The sequence below is a fragment of the Drosophila melanogaster genome, chromosome 2L (assembly GCF_000001215.4).
Source record: "Drosophila melanogaster chromosome 2L".
NCBI lineage: Eukaryota > Metazoa > Arthropoda > Insecta > Diptera > Drosophilidae > Drosophila > Drosophila melanogaster.
Window position 1 is genome coordinate 22,700,791 of NT_033779.5, and position 18,522 is coordinate 22,719,312.

The 18,522-nt window shown below is 39.5% G+C and overlaps 1 protein-coding gene across 1 annotated transcript in view; it reads right to left on the minus strand.

The window, feature by feature from the left end:
• CG40006 (uncharacterized protein) overlaps positions 1-18,522 on the minus strand; it is a 133,933-nt gene that overhangs the window by 78,374 nt on the left and 37,037 nt on the right. Inside the window, exons 2-4 of the mRNA NM_001042936.1 lie at positions 18,094-18,185; positions 17,777-17,937; positions 17,578-17,722 (exon numbers count right to left, since the gene is read on the minus strand). Coding sequence (NP_001036401.1) covers positions 17,578-17,722; positions 17,777-17,937; positions 18,094-18,185 — 398 coding nt within the window. The remainder of the gene's footprint in view (positions 1-17,577; positions 17,723-17,776; positions 17,938-18,093; positions 18,186-18,522) is intronic.

Sequence of the window (18,522 nt, forward strand, 5' to 3'; positions counted from 1 at the left end):
TTGTTGGTCGCAGATGTCCAAAAGAACAGCGAAGAAGACGACTTGGATATATTCCTAAAAACAGAACAGTATTCCCAGAACATCAAGTATAAAGCGATTAAGCTAAAATACTATCCCCAGAATCCGAAAATTCAAGGGGAGATAATTGCAAAGGTAGACGAACTTCTGAAAATGGCACATTTAGATTACTTAATAAGCCCGTACAACTCGCCCATAGTAGTGGTGAAGAAGAAAGAGGGGAAACGGATACTGTTCTTCAGACAGATAAACGCGAAATCCATAATGGACGCCTACCCAATGTCAAGAACAAACTACATCCTCAACCAACTAAGGGAGGCGCGCTTCATACGCACTATGGACCTTAAGGATGGATATTGGCAGTACCTTTGGCAGAATCACGGCCTTCACAGTTCCAGGGAAAGGGCTGTTCCAATAGTGAGAAATGCCGGAAATGTCGCCTTCGCTGGCATTGTAAGGCCGCTCAACGACCTCCTTTGTAAGTGTGCCAAGTCGACGTAGGAATATATTTTGTATGTTTGTTTTAGTTTCAAATAATCTGTTACAATAAACGGTCGCTTGCGATCTACGAAACTAAAGGAAAATAACTGTAATTATTAACTGGCCTGGTCTCTGTTCGGGCCAAAGTGAATAAACGCAAACGACAGACAAAAAATCGATGTCGCAAAGCAAAATCAAAATTTTGGTAAAAAAAAAAGGTTAAATTGAGCTAAAGAAATTTCCGTGAGTTAATATAAAAAAAAAACCAAAAAAAAAAACAAGGTCGGCATAAAGTAAAACTGTTGGAAAAAAGAGCAGATTTTCCGGAAGAGGAAAATATTCATCGGCAAACGCATTGCCCATTCGTGGATCACATTTTCTGTCAGGCCAGCCCGCAAAAACCTTCTATGGAGTGCTGACGTGGATTCCCCAGTAGCAAAGACAATAAGGATGACATTCACCTAGCCAGGAGGAGTGACCACAACAACTATCAGCATCGCCATCTCGGGGTAGCAAAACGAAGAACAGCAATTTCGCCGAAAAGACGCTGTAAAAAAGTAGAAGTAGAACGCAGAGAACTAAGCGTAGCTTGGATAACAGTTAACAATGCAATCCAAAAACGGTAAAATGAAGAAGTGGCGACAAACACATACGACGACACACATGTGTAAAATCTGAAAAGTAAAGCTGCGTGTGCCAAAGCGCGGCCAATTAAAAAAACAACATCAGCACAGCAGGATGAAGAAGCTGAAGCTAAAACAACCGAAGAGGAGCCAGCAAGACAGCAAGAGTCTCGAAAAGTATACAAAAAAAGTATTATAAGTAATAAAGGCCAGTTCCTAGAGATATTTAAAAAAAAATCAATTCCCTATTTTCTGTTCCTTTTTTCTCGTTTTCTGTTCTCAAAGCAAAGTATCCGCGCCGAGCTAAATTTGTATTGCATGCAAAATTGAAAAAAAATGAAACCGAAAAAGAAATAAGCGAACACATACACACGCACAACTTTTGTTAAGTCCGAATTGGTTTAAATTTAGGTTCGTTTCGTGTAAGTGTTGTCCACATTAGAAGCCAACATGGCAATCTAATCAACCTGATAATCCAATAAGACCATCGGTTCCCAATTCAAATGAGAGACCGGTACCCTCAGAAAGAACCGACCTGCCTGAACAGCACCGCGTAGATATGAGGGTCGAACTTGGTGGTCCAAGTTTTACGTGGACTGATAAAACAAATGAATGATGACACCCTTGACTTTACTGACGTGAGCGATCAGGTCGTCAAGCCTGAATACAACAAAATTTAGTGGACTTTGACAGTGTGGTTGATATTGTAAAATCGATCTTGGAAAAAGAGAGTTATAGAATCATGGAAACTTACACCCCATTTGTGGGTACTCCAAACTATTATAATATACTTCATATCATTAGAAACAAAATTGTCGGAAGTGCTGACGTGGCACTCAAGTGCTACAACATTCCGCTGTACTGAAAGGCCATGTCGAGATGTCTCACTCTACATTACGCAGATAAACGAGACATAACTACCTTGGAATACCAAATGTCAACTGTGGTTCAAGGCCAAAAGCAGTCGGTTGAAGACTTCCACGAGGACGTCTACAAAAATCTTTTTCTTATTTTAAATAAGATAGGCTGCATACAAATGAGCCGAGAATCCGTCCACAGGAAAAACTCTGGATACTTTCATTAGCCTCCGAGGAGACTTACCTCGCCTTTTGGCAATAAAAGGGCCAGTTGAAGGCGAATGCCTTTGGCCATCGACAGCCTCCACCGGGCCCTCGACGAAATCTCATGAGGAGACCACCACAACATTTAGGCCAGCCATTCGCTGCGTCAAGACAATATGTGTCTAATTTCGCCGCACCCCGATAATACTATCCACAGCAATCGCAACAATATAATGCGCCAACCTAAGACCAGAACTAATGGATGTGGACCGCAGTATACAGACGCGAAACGTAAATTATATGAATAGACCATATTTTGACGCCGGTAAACAACCGAGCATTCAAATTTCAGACTTAATCAAACGACAAAGAAACTACAACATCCAAAGAATGGATATTGGACAGGCAAGTGTTGTCGAACGCGATACCAAACTTAATCAAACGACAAAGAAACTACAACATCCAAAGAATGGATATTGGACAGCCAAGTGTTGTCGAACGCGATACCAAATAACAAGCCTTACATAGCTGACACTCCAGGCGGCGATGTGAAAATATCGCAATAAAAAAGAGAAAACCTTTACGATTTTGAAATAAAATTCTTTCTATTACCATTTCTTTTGACGCCATACTTGGCAAAGATACAATGAAGGGAATGGGAGCGCACATTGACCTAAAGAACCTAACCATGACACTGGAAAACGGGAAAAAAGTCGTCCTCAAGGAAAAACAGTTTGATGCTGTTAGCACAATTAGTCCTAGAGTATAACAATTAGAGATAGAACAGAGAAGGAAATTAAATAAAATAATTGATTCTCATCCAGGTCTCTGCGCAGACCCCAATCAGAAACTATCCTAATCTACCGGTGTACTCAAAATTCTATCAGTACCCAATGTCTCTTAAAGACGAGGTACACAATCAAATAACAGAACTCTTACACGATGGCATCATTCGACCCTCAAGGTCACCATACAATTCACCCGTGTGGATTGTACAAAAAAACTCGACTCCTCTAGCATGAAAAAATACAGGGTGGTAATTGACTACCGAAAACTTAATATGGTAACTGTGGCGGACAGATACCCTATCCCTGATATTAATGAAGTGTTGGCCCAATTGGAAGACAACAAATTTTTCTCAGTGCTCGATCTGAAAAGTGAGTTTAGTCAGATTCTTTTAAAGGAATCTGATATTGAAAATCAGAAACCATCTATAATGGAAAATACGAGTTTACACGACTCCCATTCGGTCTGAAAAATGCTCCGTCAATTTTCCAGCGCGCACTGGACGACATCCTTCACGAACATATCGGTAAGATATGTTTTATTTATATTGACGACATCATCTTCTTTAGTAAAGATGATGAAACACACACTACCAGAACCTTGACCCCATTTTCATTACTCTTCAGTTGGATAAATGCGAGTTCATGAAGAGTTCCTAGGTTTCGTTGTGTCCGACAAGGGCATTGAAACCAACCCAACCAAGGCACAGGCAATCTCAGACTTTCCAATTCCAAGAACAGTCAAAGAGCCGAGGTTGATCATTCTTGGAATTATCCGGATATTACAGGAGATTTATTCCAAACTACGCTAAGTAAGCAAAACCACTTAAATCGCTTTTGAAAGGGGAGGATGGTCGAATTTCAAAGACATTATCGTTAAAAAAATCGGTGTCCCCTAATAGTGAAGCAATAGAAGCCTTTAAGAAATTGAAGAGCAGTTTGGTTTCTCCAGACGTAATATTCCACTACCCAGACTTTAAAGAATTTCACCTAACAACGGACGCTTCCACTTTCGCAGTAGGCGATGTTCTTTCACAAGAAAACAGACCCATATCATTTTTATCGAGGACAATCTCGAAGGCGGAAGAAAATTATTCCACAAATGAAAAAGAAATGTTAGCCATATGTGGGCTCTTAAAAAGCACAAAATGTACCTTTACGGTAAAGCAAAGGTGAAATTCTTTACTGACCATCAGCCTCTGACCCATTCTCTCAGTAGTTGGAATGGGAATGCGAGGATTAAAAGATTGAGAGCATACCTTGAGGAATATGATTAGACATCCCGGACAAAATATCCATATTGACATCTACTCGACAGAACGACATCTGTTGCTCACAGCAATCGATCAATTTTTCAAACTGGTTATGCGAAGAGTCATCAAATCAAAAGCTGTAGAAGACTTTAGGAAAGCCTTAAGAGATATGGTGTTTTATTATGGAGTGCCTAATAGTAATGGACAATGAAAAGTCCCTCAACTCAGCCTCTATCAAATTTATGTTGACAGACCAGCTGGACATTGAGCTCTATAAATCACCGCCTTATAAGAGTACGGTAAATGGACAATTAGAAAGATGTCACTCCACACTCTTTGAAATAATAAAATGTTTGAAAGGAGATGGAACACATAGATGCTTCGATAAACTTCTCGATAGAGCCATCTATGAATGTAACTACACTGTCCATTCTTTCACAAAAAAACGACCCCTAGAGGTGTTCTTCGCTAAGATAGCTATCGAACAAGCTAGACTGGACAATATATTGTCCGACTTAAGAAAAAACAGGAAACCGACATTAAATACCACAACCGGAAAAGAAAGCCCATAAAGACCTATATCAAAGGGCAAGAAATTTTCGTTGGGGTTAATACAAGATTAGGTTCTAAGCTATCAAGTAGATTTAGAAAGGAAATAGTTAAGTACTACAATATTAACAGAATCAGGCAAATTAGTACATAAAAGTAACATCAGATCATGATTACTTTCAGGATACTTACTGTGGTCACACTGACAAAAGTACTTATCGAGATAACTAACTACACCGATGCACATCAATAGACAGGTAGAACCCAGAATGAACATACTGACTAGCGTGGCCAGGAGAAAACAGAATTAAATTAGAAAGGACTCGATTCGATCGAGAGATGATTTGGCCATAGGTTTGCAGAATGTATATTGGGCTCGCGAAAGAAGAGATAGCGATGTGAATGCCTTTCTGCTGAGCGAGGTTGAATTGAATGAGATTAGTAGCCAATATGCCGACTTCTGCCTTGACGGACGAAGAAATGTTAAAATTTTCAGACGTTTCCGTTGTACACGACGGATCTACAATTGTGTATGTCACACATACAATTGTGTATGTGTATATGATATTGCTCAACGGCTTCAATGGCACGGTCAGGGAGGGAGGGACACTGAGAGACGATTGAGCGGCACTTACTTGATAACGTTCCTGAACGAGACCCTAAAACTAAAGGGCCGAGAGTTCAGCAATGCTGAAGTGGCTCCAACAAAACCTCTCGCTAGAAGCACTCGAGCAACTTCATCTGAATAACACATCCGAGTTGAACAAAGACTAAGAGAAATGTGCAAAAATATCAACAGTGTAGGGTTGGCAGTTTTGTGCTGTATGTGTGCGTTTGAGTGGGCGTGGCAACATGGGTGCTCTGCGTCTTGGTCTCTGGAATCTGTATGCTGAATCTCAACATTCTAGCTGTTATATTTCCTGAGATCTCGACGCTCATACGGATAGACGGACGGGGCCAGGTCGACTCGGTTGATCGATTTGGTAAGGCGGTGCGCATCAACCAGTTCACTTGTCTGCTTTGGCTTCTAATCTACAACCGACGCTCTCGCCTCGATCATGCTTCATTTCCTTTTTCTTTTGGTTCATTTCATTTTGTCGTATCGCTATCGCACTCTAACCGAGGACCACAATTGACCAAGAGCAACAGCTCTATCGGTCCGGCTCTAACACAATTATTCCCATGCTCAAATGATTTGTCGCTTTTTTCCCATATATTGACAATAAATTAAATAACCAGAACATTAAAGAACCCAAGGAGAAGTGGAAACAGTACAGTCTTACACACCCGTTATTTTGCCACAACCGCAATAAGAAGCAAATAACGACTGTGTGCATGCCCATGACACTTACTTTATATGACGAATATAGTATATCCCATATACTAGTATAAATACTAGTAGAGTAAAAGGGTTAACTAGATGGGACGACCTCCTTGGACAAAAAACTGATCTCCGATGCATAGTTTTTGAAATTAAAAGATTTAGATCTCTATTGGAAAGTCAAAGAAGATGAAAATAATGATATCGAGTCTAAAACCTGTGCAAATAAATTTATTAAAACTTTACAGTATTACTTAATGTTGAAACTCAGAAACTCACTCGATCGAATTGAATTAGGCATGACCGAAAAATCGAGTAGTTCATGGAATTAACCTATAAAGATGGTAATTAAACCAGATAAAGTAAGGTTGTCCAAATGTTCGCAGGATAACTGATTGCTTCAAAAAAGATGCTATTACCAAAATTGGCGGTAAATAAATAAAAAATATTACTAAGATCTAATTACGTGTTGGAAAGAGCGGCAGAGGGTCAAGATTGGATATAATAGGATAAAGTCAATCATAGTCAGAACATTATATTCTCTAGGGGTCATGTAACTCAGTCATACAATGACTTAAGATTAAGGGTATGTAATTTCTAGTGAATCTGCTTGGCACAGAGAAGTTTAGCCGACTAATTAAGTCTTTCAACTTCACAACGAATAAGCTTACAAGCGTCGTTTTCCGGACCAATTTTTTTTGAACTGATTCAATGCGGTTCGAGTGAACTACGTATTATGGACTCCAAACAGGTGATCCATACTCAAGAATCGGACGGACAAGCGAAATGAATAGGGTTTTGGTCACGTATCATAACATTCCGTTGACCACCTTTTTATAAAATTTTAGTTTAGGGTCCAGAAGAACACCAAGATCATCAACCCGTGTTATTTTGTCCAAAGAGCACCCACTTAGAGTGAAAGTCGCCAGTATTGGGCTGACACGACAAAAGGTCGTAACTTTACACTTGGAGCCATTTAAGTTTAGTATTTCATCACGGCACCATATTTGAAAGCTCTGTAGATCTGATTGTAAACCCACCTGGGAAGATATGTCCTTATACTGAAGGTATAATTTAACATCGCCTGTGTACATAAGTACAAAAAAATGTTTTATTACTAAAGGAAGGTCCTTAATAATTAGGTAAAAAGAAGCGGACCTAGGTGGCTCCTAGATGGATCTGACTCGGAGAATACAAGACAAAGAATATTTAGAGGACCCGTTGCGTCCTGCCCTTCTAATAGCTTAAAATACAATTTAGAAGGAAGTTAGCTCCGCAGGGTAAGTTGATCTGGGTTTTATAAAACCGTACTGACAAGGTTATAAAATTGACCTAGAAAGGAAACCAGCAAATTAAGAGTGATAATATTTTTCAAAATCGGAATTCTTGTTAACAATTAGAAGATTAACAAGGGACAGATCCTCAACAGATATATTTGAAACTTCGACCACAGATAAATCAAATTTGTGTTAAATTCCTTATATCATGATCTACGAATTTGACTTTATCATTTTTAAAGTCATCTAAAACTCGCACCAAATAAACAATCGATATTTAGAGTTGTACCCCTGTCACCCTTCCAGAGTCAAACTATTTGCAACGAAGTCACTGAAAAGATGCTTTTCGGGCAAACGGCAAAATTTGCGGGAGTACATGAGTCTATAACATTGACATAGCAGATAATTTAAATGTTGCTTAAGTCATGGGCAGATGTGGTTGAATATACAAGTGAAGAATCTGGTAAGTTTAATTCAATCGATGGTAACCCCAGTCGGAAGTTCGTGAAAGTGTCGAGGAAAAGAGGTGTTACGCAGCGCTTCTTTTTTCAGAGCATAAAGAAGCAATTTCTTTTTTTCCACAATAAATGAAATGCTTTTTAGAGTTCTCTACTACAATGCATTGAGATGAACTTTTGCATATGTTAAGGAAAATAATAAAATCCTAAGTTTGCCGATTGCTAAGGGCGTCGCCAGGGTAGGGCAGGGCAGCTGCCTCCTATGACTCATGACTCAAAGATCCCCCTGAAGTCCAATGCACTGTATAAATGCCAGAATTTTATTGGGGTTCATGGTTCAATTGTTTCCCGTGGGACTACATACATGCCCAGGAGTCTGTTCCTCCTGATGGAAAGTTCCATGCAGTCACATATAATATGTGCAGAGCTCTTCTCCTCCATGCAGCAGAAGCGACTTGTGAAAATGGCTGTGAGACGGCAATGCCCCGTAAGAAGGCCAGTCAAAATGCGCACGGTGTTTTTCCCGTGTGTCATTAAGGTCTTGAACCTTTTATGGTTATATTCACGGAGGAGAATCTTAGACTGCCTAAGCCCTGGTAGGTGTTCCCAGAAGGACAGACGTTTTTCTTCCTCCAGTGACTTAAGTAAGCCCCATACTAATTGGGTGCGGGCCCAATTAGAGGGTTTCTTTACGCCTTTCCTGGCTAGGTTGTCCGCTAGCTCATTTTCCGGGATGTTGTTGTGTCCCGGGATCTACCTTATTGTGAGTTCGTTTACAGCTACTAGTTTGTCTAGGGCTGTCCTCACTTCACGTACTAGCCTAGATGTTATCTTAGCTTTGCTGAGCGCTTTTATGGCTGCTATACTATCAGGCAGTATAGCAATGTCCTTGTCATGATAGTTCTTTTGCAGATTGAACTCCGCACAGCGTCCAATAGCACAGACTTGAGCTTGAAAAATGCTGGTGTATCTGCCCATTGATTCGTAGTATTTCAACCTGAGACCTGAGTGAGGGATCCGTCTGTATACCACTTTATTGCTTGTGGATTCCCCAGGGATGTCCAACTGTTCTTATTACTGAGATGAGTGGTGAAGTTCTGAGCGAACCTATGCTCAGCTGGCATCTCATCCCTTGGTTGCTTTGGCAAAGGGATATCCCTTTTTAGGCTTTCAGCATCCTTACTTGTGAGGTTGCAGTCATTTCCTGCTCCCTCAATTCTTATTAGGGTGGCTTTCCTCTTCATTTCAATGACGATATGAAGTGGCGTCACCTCCACTAGTACTTCTAGGGTTGCAGTGGGACAGGTACGCACTCTGAAGCTTATGGAGTTTCGCCTTAGTGGTGCTAGGGCGTGCTCTATCACCCTAGGCTTTGCCCCATAGGTTAGTATGGGTCTGACTACCATGAGGTACAGCCATCTTATTATGCGTGGTGAGGTTCCCCACGACTTACCAGCAATGTTTCTACACGTGAAAAGTGCTCTGGTGCACTTATCAATTTTGTTATCGACATGAGTTTTGAAGCTGACTTTGGAGTCAAGGGCTATCCCAAGATACTTAACTTCATTGCTGGCCTCTATGCCACATTTTGACAGGGCTATTGCCTTCATTCTCTGCTAGGATTTAGGCTCAGGCCTGCTTCCTTGAACCATTCGCTGGTCATATTGATGCCCAGTTGAATGATATCGCAGAGTGTTTCCTCATATTTACCTCTGGCTATAATGACAATATCGTCAGCATAGCCTTGGCAAAGTATACCTCTGCGGGTCAGTCTGTCCAGCAACTCGCGTACCAGCAAGCTCCACAGGAGAGGCGAGAGGACACCCCCTTGGGAGCAACCCCTTGTGGTAGGTACTGTGGACGACTGCCCTCCTATAGTGGCCATGGCTCGCTTAGATGCCAGTAGTGACTTGATCCATCTGCTGGTTGTTGCATCTAGTCCTCTTCTTGCCAGGGATGCGTTGACAGCTTCATGGGAGGTATTGTCGAATGCACCCTGTATGTCTAAGAAGGCACATAACGCCACTTCCTTATGAGTCAGTGAATCCTCAATAAGGCTTTTCAGGTGATATAGGGCAGTATCAGTTGATCTTCCCGCCATGTAGGCATGCTGCGTCCGTTGGCGACGCCTGGTCGCTTTCCGTAACTTCTCCAATTGGTCGTTCCACCATGGAGCATCTCCATCTGTCTTGGCTCGGCCAAGGGAGCAGTTTTCTCTAAACGTGTTTGTAAGACAAGTTAATATCTTCTACGGCGGCCTCCAGTTCTAGAGTGGTACGGAGTTTCCCGGTTACCCTAGTAGCTGGATCTCGCAGTAAGGAGACATTGAACCCTTCCCAGTTCGTATTCCTGGGATTGCGCCTACGCTCGCTACATTCTAGATTTAGCCCTATGTTAAAACGAATAATTCTGTGATCTGATATTGACTCCTCAGGAGATACGTGCCAGTCGCTTATATGCGAAGCCACTGATCTGCTGGAAAGTGTAATGTCCAGAACCTCAGATCTTACCCTAATAACAAAAATCGGAACATTCCCGACATTTAGGATTTCTAGATTGTTATTCAAGATAAATTCTAAGAGTGACTCACCTCTTTGGTTCACGTCGCTTCTGCCCCATATATGTGATGTGCATTTGCATCACATCCGATGATGATGGGTGAGTGTGTCCTCTTGCAGTATTCAGCCAGTGCAGTGATTTCGGGCGGTGGGCACGCCTCGTCACACACTATGTACTGTTCTTATTCTCTTAGTCAAACTTCCTCCAATTCTATCGATCTGCTTCAAATACATAAGCTTTTTGATAGGTGCTTTTACTAAGAGGATGAATTCTACTATCTGCCCCCAACCCCCCACTCACCCTAACACACACACACTTTGAAAAATGTTCTGATATTTTTTCACTGGTACTGCCTCATTTTTAAAAAAGTTTTAATATTTTTTTTTTTATTAGCTTTGCAAATTTCTATCGAAATAGCAATTTACTATTTGCCCCGCTCACTCTAACGCCCACAAACACGACCCGAGTAATAACCCGTAGCCACGTACGACGGGGTATTCCGACTCCCTTTGGTTGGTAGGAGAGAGATTTTGGGCTTCACAGTCGATGTGACATGGTTTATGGTTCTCTTAAAGCTGACTTAAGGTTAGATTTAGAAGCCTAACAAAAGCTATTGATACCCGCCAGCGTCGCGTCAGAACGCTGACCATGCGCCTCGTGCCGTGCTGCGGCGGCCACTTGGCGTACGGATCTGCTGACCGTGCGCCCCGGGATCTTTTTGCTTTTTGTGCGGATCTAGTTACTTCGCCGTTGGGTGTCGCAACTTTGCTGCACACGCATCCGGCTGACCCGAGCTAAGTTGAGCTTGTTTTAATTCTACCCTCACCTACGTGAACTACGTGAAGAGCGCCCTAGGTTTTCCTAGCGTTTGCTTGTAGGTTCTTGATGATCTCGCTTCATTCCCGCAGTTTTGTGCGTTGTTGAATTTTTCGCATCAGTACCAGGCAAATCGTGACAGCTCTCAATGTGACTCCGCAGCTCCATATGGGTCTGTAGGTGAACATGGATTGTAGTTGACCTGTAAATTCGTCAGACTTATCTCATGAAGGAGGGGCAAGCTCAAGTGTTCCCGATGCTTGGTCACGTTGATTTGAGTGACTGCAGAAACCACTGGTATTCTTTAAAGACACCATAGTCGGTGGTGTAGAGTATTTTGTTAATTGTGATTTCGACGTCAAAGTTCACCAGGTATGTTCCGGAGATAGACGACGCTGAGCTCGAATAGCATGAGATGTTTACAGTAGAGTCGTTGATGATTAGATTATTGCGCCGTCGTCTATTACAACCAGCCCATCCAGATGGTCATTAGTTGCTGCGCACAGCTGGGTGTTTTCAGGTATTTGCTGAACGTGGTGCTAACTACTGAATTATAGTCACAAACAGCAAAGATATCGGTAACGCAGGCAGCGACGATGTTTTGTGTCTTCGAAGTCCAAATTTTTTTCAGAATGTTGTACGGAAAATATTATTATTTTCTTACATAATAACTTGGGTATGGGATACGATATTAGGAAATACACAATGTCATTATTTTGAAATGTTTTGTTTTATGCTAATATTAGAGAAATTATTAAATGTCATCTCCTTAACATCAACGTTGTTTCAGGTTTATTTTTGAAAGTTTTACGCCAAGTATTAAGTTCTGTAAGTCTGAGATAATCATAACTTTGTTGTTTTATTGTTTTATACAGGAGATTTGAGTCAATTTCATCTGTTTTGCTAATTGAGTTAACTATTTCAGTTTGTTCGTTAAGTCTTGTCTGAAATGAAGTGTTTAATTCTATATGTCGGTTTTCTGAATCGGTAAGTTGCGTTTGCCTAAACTTAATTTGTTCCCAGTCATCGAAATCAGGAGTCCCTGCTACTATCTTCAGAGCTGTCCCCAGCAAGTTTAAACTTAGTGTTTTTCTATGGTTAACCTTAAGTGTCGTAATTAGTGTTTCACTGTGTCCAAGGTCAGTAAGCAGTACGTGCCGTATGTGGGCCTGTTTAAATAAGCTTAGTGTCTGTCTGGTTTCGCCCGTGTACGTCTAGGCTAACTCGTTCCAAATGGTTACGTCTCCGTCTGTTACAGGTATGTAACAATTTAACTGTTGCACTCGTAAATATAATATAAATATAAAGCACTACCAGTATTAATGTTAGTCTAAGATAAAATAATTAAACAATTTTTATTTCCAATTCAATTCCTTTTTCATATTATTAGTAATTTCTTATTTTTTATATTGTCTTTATGGACCTTTTATAATTATTGTTGATGCTAAGTCTGCATAGTTCACGCATAGTTTGTTTGTTTTATTATATTCGATTGTTGAAAGCAGAATCAGATCAACAGTGTCGCGTATCTGTTTGTCAAGTTTCATACAACGAGCTATTTCTGCTAAGTACTGTGAAAGCTTTCGATCTGACCGTTTAAATCACTATGTGAGGGAGGTGTATGTGCAACTTGGATGTTAAATTTGGACAAGATAGAGTTTATCGTCTCTGAATTTGGAGACCTTTCATTGTCGCAATAAATAGTGTTAGTGTTGGGAAAAATATTTATACATTGCAAGATTGGATTTTTTATGTATACGACTGCTCTGGAGCAAATTGGCTGAGTCACAGCAAACTTTAAGAATTTATTAATTTACGTTAGAGAGTATTTTTGATCAGTACAAAATACATCAATGTGTAGTAACCTTTGCCTAATATTTTCCTTTGCCGCTCGGTGGGCGCGGTTATGTTCTGCCGTTACTATTTCCCTTTGTTCCGCTTTAACTGGGATGTCAGTTACCTAATACTTTGAGTATCGAAATGTTGTTGACGGGAAAAGTTCAGTGTGTATAAAAGAATCGGTAGTTCGAAATTCCATTGACGACCCCTGAATTTAATACGTCTTTTAGTGTTTGGAGAAGAGTGCTCCGATCAGAGATTCCAACCACGCATCTGGTTATAGCACGAAGGTTCTAACAAATGGGGAATCAGATTCCTCAATAATTATCTGATTCCTAAAGCAGTTCACTGGTTTGTCAGTGATCTCTACAATTTAGGTCAGGGATTCGTCGCTATGGATTGGCATTCATGATGATAATATGATAAGGCATTCAATAAAGCGTCTAAGGCATCGTCAATAAAGGCATTTCAGAGCTTTATTTTGGCATTAGGAATCTTATCGGACACAGCATATGTCAGCGGCTAATGAACTCTATAGATGTACAGAGAGGAGCTATATAGATGTGCTTAACAGCTCTCGCTCATTTGTTCCGAGATTTTGTTCGTTACTCTGTTGTGCCCGAAAAATAAGGGCAATGGGGCGACCTTGTTGGGATATCAGTTTGAATTCCAACTCTGAACACAGTATATCCCAGATAGTCACTTGGATTTTTACTGAGACACTCTCTCTCTCTCTCTCTCTCTCTCTAACCCAGTTAATATGATTTACTTGGTCCTTTTTGTTTTTTGGAGAAAATGATCACGTCGTCCACATAGACATGACATGACAATAGCCCTCTGAAATATGCTCGGGGCATTTTTTAACCGAACGGAAACTGCAAAACTCATATTACCCATTGTTTACGGGAAAAGCCGTTTTTTCTCTTTCGCTTTATGCTAGTTCTATTTGATACGCGCCATACTTAAGGTCCAGTGTTGTAAAATATTGAGCATCACCCATGTCTGCCGATATTGCAGAAATATTAGGTATTGGGTATTTATCATTCGCGATTTTTTGATTCAGTTTCCTGAAATCTATAACCATTATTTGTTTTTATGACGGAATTCATCGACAACTTTTTTATCAACAACCTAAATAGGGTTATTTAAAGGCGATCTTCATGGTGGAATGACGTCCTTTTCTCGAAGTTCTTTAACTTCTGAATTGACAAAGGGCCTGCAAACGCATTTGAATTTGAATTTATGTGACGAATAATGAACATTCTGTCGGCTCTGGGTTGAGTTAGCTCTTGTAAAATTTAGTGGGTTGTCAAATACGCGATATCGACTTGTCAACCTCCATTGGTTCCGGTCTTCGAGAGTGTGTATCTCGAATTTGGAACCGTTGCCTTGAGGAATTCAGGTGTGTTTACCTAAGAGTTTTACTGTTGGTTTGACCTGTCCCAAGTGCACTGAAGTGTTCTGAACTGCCATAATAAGGTTCACAGATCTCTCAGGCGAATGTTGCCGCCTCGTCTTGTTTAACAAAAAATTCTTACTTAAGCTTACATTAAGAAGACTAACCTCTCCACGGCATTAACTACGTCTTGTTGAGTGATTTTGTTTTTTCTGTCATACCTAATTAATTTGTCTTCCCCGTCAGAATATTTTGTGGTATTACTGTTTCTCCACACTAATATGTCACCCCATATGTATGTATCGGGTATTTGATTATCAAAACAGAAATCAAATTTTCCAAGTCACAGAATATTAAAGGTACAAATTTTTTACTTTTAATTCGAATTTTCCTTTATATTAGAAGGAGTGATAACATTTAGCTTTCCACTTACATGAATCTTATTCTTTGTCTAGAAAATACTCTTTAAGAAGTGTCGACGAAGAAGCTGCGGTTGTTGCGAGCGTTGCAATTTTATTGTTTTATTGTTTTTGTCTGGCACAGTTTTTCCTGTACAATTAAAGTGCCGTGTTTTGTTTTAAATTACTGTTAGTATGTAAACGGAACTGTTAAGTTACGATTTAAACGTTTTTTTTTTAAGTGTGTCTTCTAGAACGAAATTTGGGACCAATGCGCATATGCATGGGATCCGTAAGGTAATGCAATAGTCTTCATATCTGCACAGCGCACACCAGAACGATAGATCAAAAGTTCAAGCGCGTGAGTAGAAGTGGGAAGGAGATGGGAGCTTTGATGATTCCGCAGCTTCTCCATCTTCATAGATAACGAAAAGTATTATTGCACAGCTGGTGTGCCGTAACACTTAGTTGTGAGCAAATTTAATATTTGCTGGCGGCTACGAGATCCGACATAGGCTTTTTAGGGTATGTTTGGTATGTTGGGTTTGTTGAGTATGTTGTGTATGTTGTGTATGTTGTGTATATGGGGTATGTAGGGTATGAAGGGTATTAATGGTATGAAGGGTATGAAGGGTACGTAGGGTATGTAGGATTAGTATGGGTGTGTGGTCACAAGTCTTACCTTATCGACGCTTAACGCATATACAAGTGAAATCGTGTATTTACATTAAATACTTTTTATTACACTCTCGAAGCAGTTTGGACTAGTCACGGTAAATTTCGTTCAATGACCAGCAGACTCTCAAAAGTCAGCAGACTCTTTGAGTCAACCCACATAGAGAGAGAGAGTGCTGATTATCCAAAAATATAAGGTACCTGAAGGGGAAGCTAAGAATTTTACTATAAAAGGATACAAAAAGCACTTGTGACCTATTTGCAAAATGGGGTCTAGACTTGTGCCAAAATTGCTGAAGAACCGGAGACTCAATTATCCAGTCCATATTTCTCGGGACATGGTCAGAAAAACAAACAAAACAAAAGAAGGCTATAGTCGAGTTTCACGACTATCGGATACCCGTTACTCAGCTAATGTGAATGCGAACGCGAAATTTCATCATAGGTAATGGGGATATAAATGAAAAAAAATTAAAAATTATTTCTAAGTGTGGGCGTGACCGTTTTGGCTGCTGAAGGGCGTTAAAGTGGGCGTGGTAACAAGTTATTTTTGGCAAATCAATTTAAATTTAAGCAAGTAAACAAATTATGAAAAAATATCTAAACGTTTTTAAAATAATTGGGCGTGGCAGTTTTGGGTTTTAGGGCGTTAGAGTGGGCATGGCAAAAAGTTTTTTTTGCAAATCGATAGAAATTTACAAGACTAATAAGACTGTGAAAAAATATCAACACATTTTTCATTAGTGTGGGCGTGGCCGTTTTCTGCGTCTTAAGGTCGTTAGAGAGGGCGTGGGAACATATGTAGGTCAACTTGAGATCTCGCCGTTTGTACGGACAGACGGACATGGCTAGATTGACTTGGCTATTAATCCTGACCACGAATATATATACTTTATATGGTCGGAAACGCTTCCTTCTGCCTGTTACATACTTTTTAACAAACCTTTTTACTCTACGAGTAACGGGTATAAAAATTGTTTAAGAATCCCGTGTTAATATATAATTTTTAAGGTTATATATATCAAAATATTTTTGTTGTCAACTGTTTGTCAAACATGTGTGTGGAGCTAATAAGCTTTTTGATTTGCTATATGATTATGTATTGATTTTGAACTAATGTGCTTTACTGGCTTCAGCAAAATTGGCAGCTATGCGTAGCATGGGTATCGAAAGCGAATAGTGAAATAATTGCAGAGCGATCAGCAGTACTAGAAAAAGAGAGAGAGAGAGAGAGATGCTCATGCAGCTCAGGTGCCGTAATTGTGTTTGGCGGCTGCGAGTTTAGACAATGAGTTTATTTAAATTTTTGTGCAAAATAGAGAAAATGACTAATAATTAAAAGAAAACACCTTATTTTATAAAAACCCTGCGCATCATCAGGTAGGTTAGCGCCCCTTGAGCAAAAATCTTTGATATGCGATAACTGTTCAAGCTAGGGTTTTTAAAAATTTTTTGATTCAAAAGTTGAATAATTCTATAAATGAAAAGTTTATATGATATGCATTTTGTTTTTTATAGATTTTTATTTAAATAAAAAAGAAAACCAATCCATTCCGAGGTAAATCAAAATTGGGTCATCAGGATAGCGCCAACTACGATAATTTAAGTTTTTCCGATTTCCTAGGTAATATTCGACCATTTGGATGAGTACATTAAATATATATTGCATATAAAAAGTCAGCACACTTATACAATTACATGTCATCTAAAATTTTTCTAGTGTGTCAAAGCGCTGAGCCCGAAACTATAATCTGCTACAGTTTTCTGTAGCTGCAAAAAAATCAATAGCAAAGTCAAACGATCAAAGCTACCTAATGGGAACTGTGGTGTGGATCCCTAAGATATGCAGTTGGTAATCAAGTTACATGACTTAAATCTACAGTTAATTTATGGGCTTGTTTAAGTGTCCGAATGCAATCAAACATATTATATTATTGGCGAAAAACAGATATGTTATAATGTAATTTTTATAGGCTGACAACTATATGTATATCTTTTAAAAGCTTTTAACACACGGTCTTATTAAATATTATATGTTTTTAAATATTACTTATACAATAAATACTCACCAGCATGGCAATATTGAGCATTACAACCTCATCGTCCTCACGACAATTCCCAGACATTTCCTCCTGCCAGACTAAGGGATGACTGGGAGTGCTGGACATGGTGTTATTCGAATTGAACGTTACATTCTCATGTGTCATTATCTCCCTAAAACCCATAATTAATCATCGGTATCTGTTATTTACTTTACACGTAACTTACTTATAAACATAGGGACCAACTTGTTCGACTCTAAGCTGCTCGCGACCCGCTAAAAACGCGTTGGCATTGGTTATGTTGAACAAATATATCTTAATATACAGATCGACTGGAGGCTGGGCCCACAGATTAAAGATCTCACCTCCCTCTGTCATGATTAATTTCTGCAAGAAGAACGTTAGAGTAAATGTGTATTTTTTTGGGTGGTGAATACTATCAAATTTGTGATTAATCATTTACATGTGCCGAGCAAATTTCCGTCCACTTAGTACTCTTGCGTAATCATTTAAAAAAATCATAAAAAGTCGTTTGTGTCTTACCCATTTAAATATCAAATCGTATGGTTCCAAAACTTTAATCAGTGTAGATGTTATAATAGCCAAAAATCCGATGACTAGAAGTATAAATAAACCTGTAAAACACACAATTAAATTAATTGTAAAGCTCGCTAACGTTTATTGATTTAATTATATACTAAATCATTTAATGAGTTGGTAATCACTTGAAAAAATAATTTAAGTGCCTTTTACCAATAATTTAGCCCTAACAGTTACCAACTTGCCTGTTGAATATAACTGTTTTTACACCCCTTGCTAATACGTAAGTAAAACGGTATACTAGATTCGTTAAAAAGTATGCAACAGGCAGAAGGAAGCGTTTTCCACTATATAATGCATATATATTCTTGATAAGGATCAAAAGCCCAGAAAACACACCGCCCACAATTTATACTAAGCGTTTTTGATCCA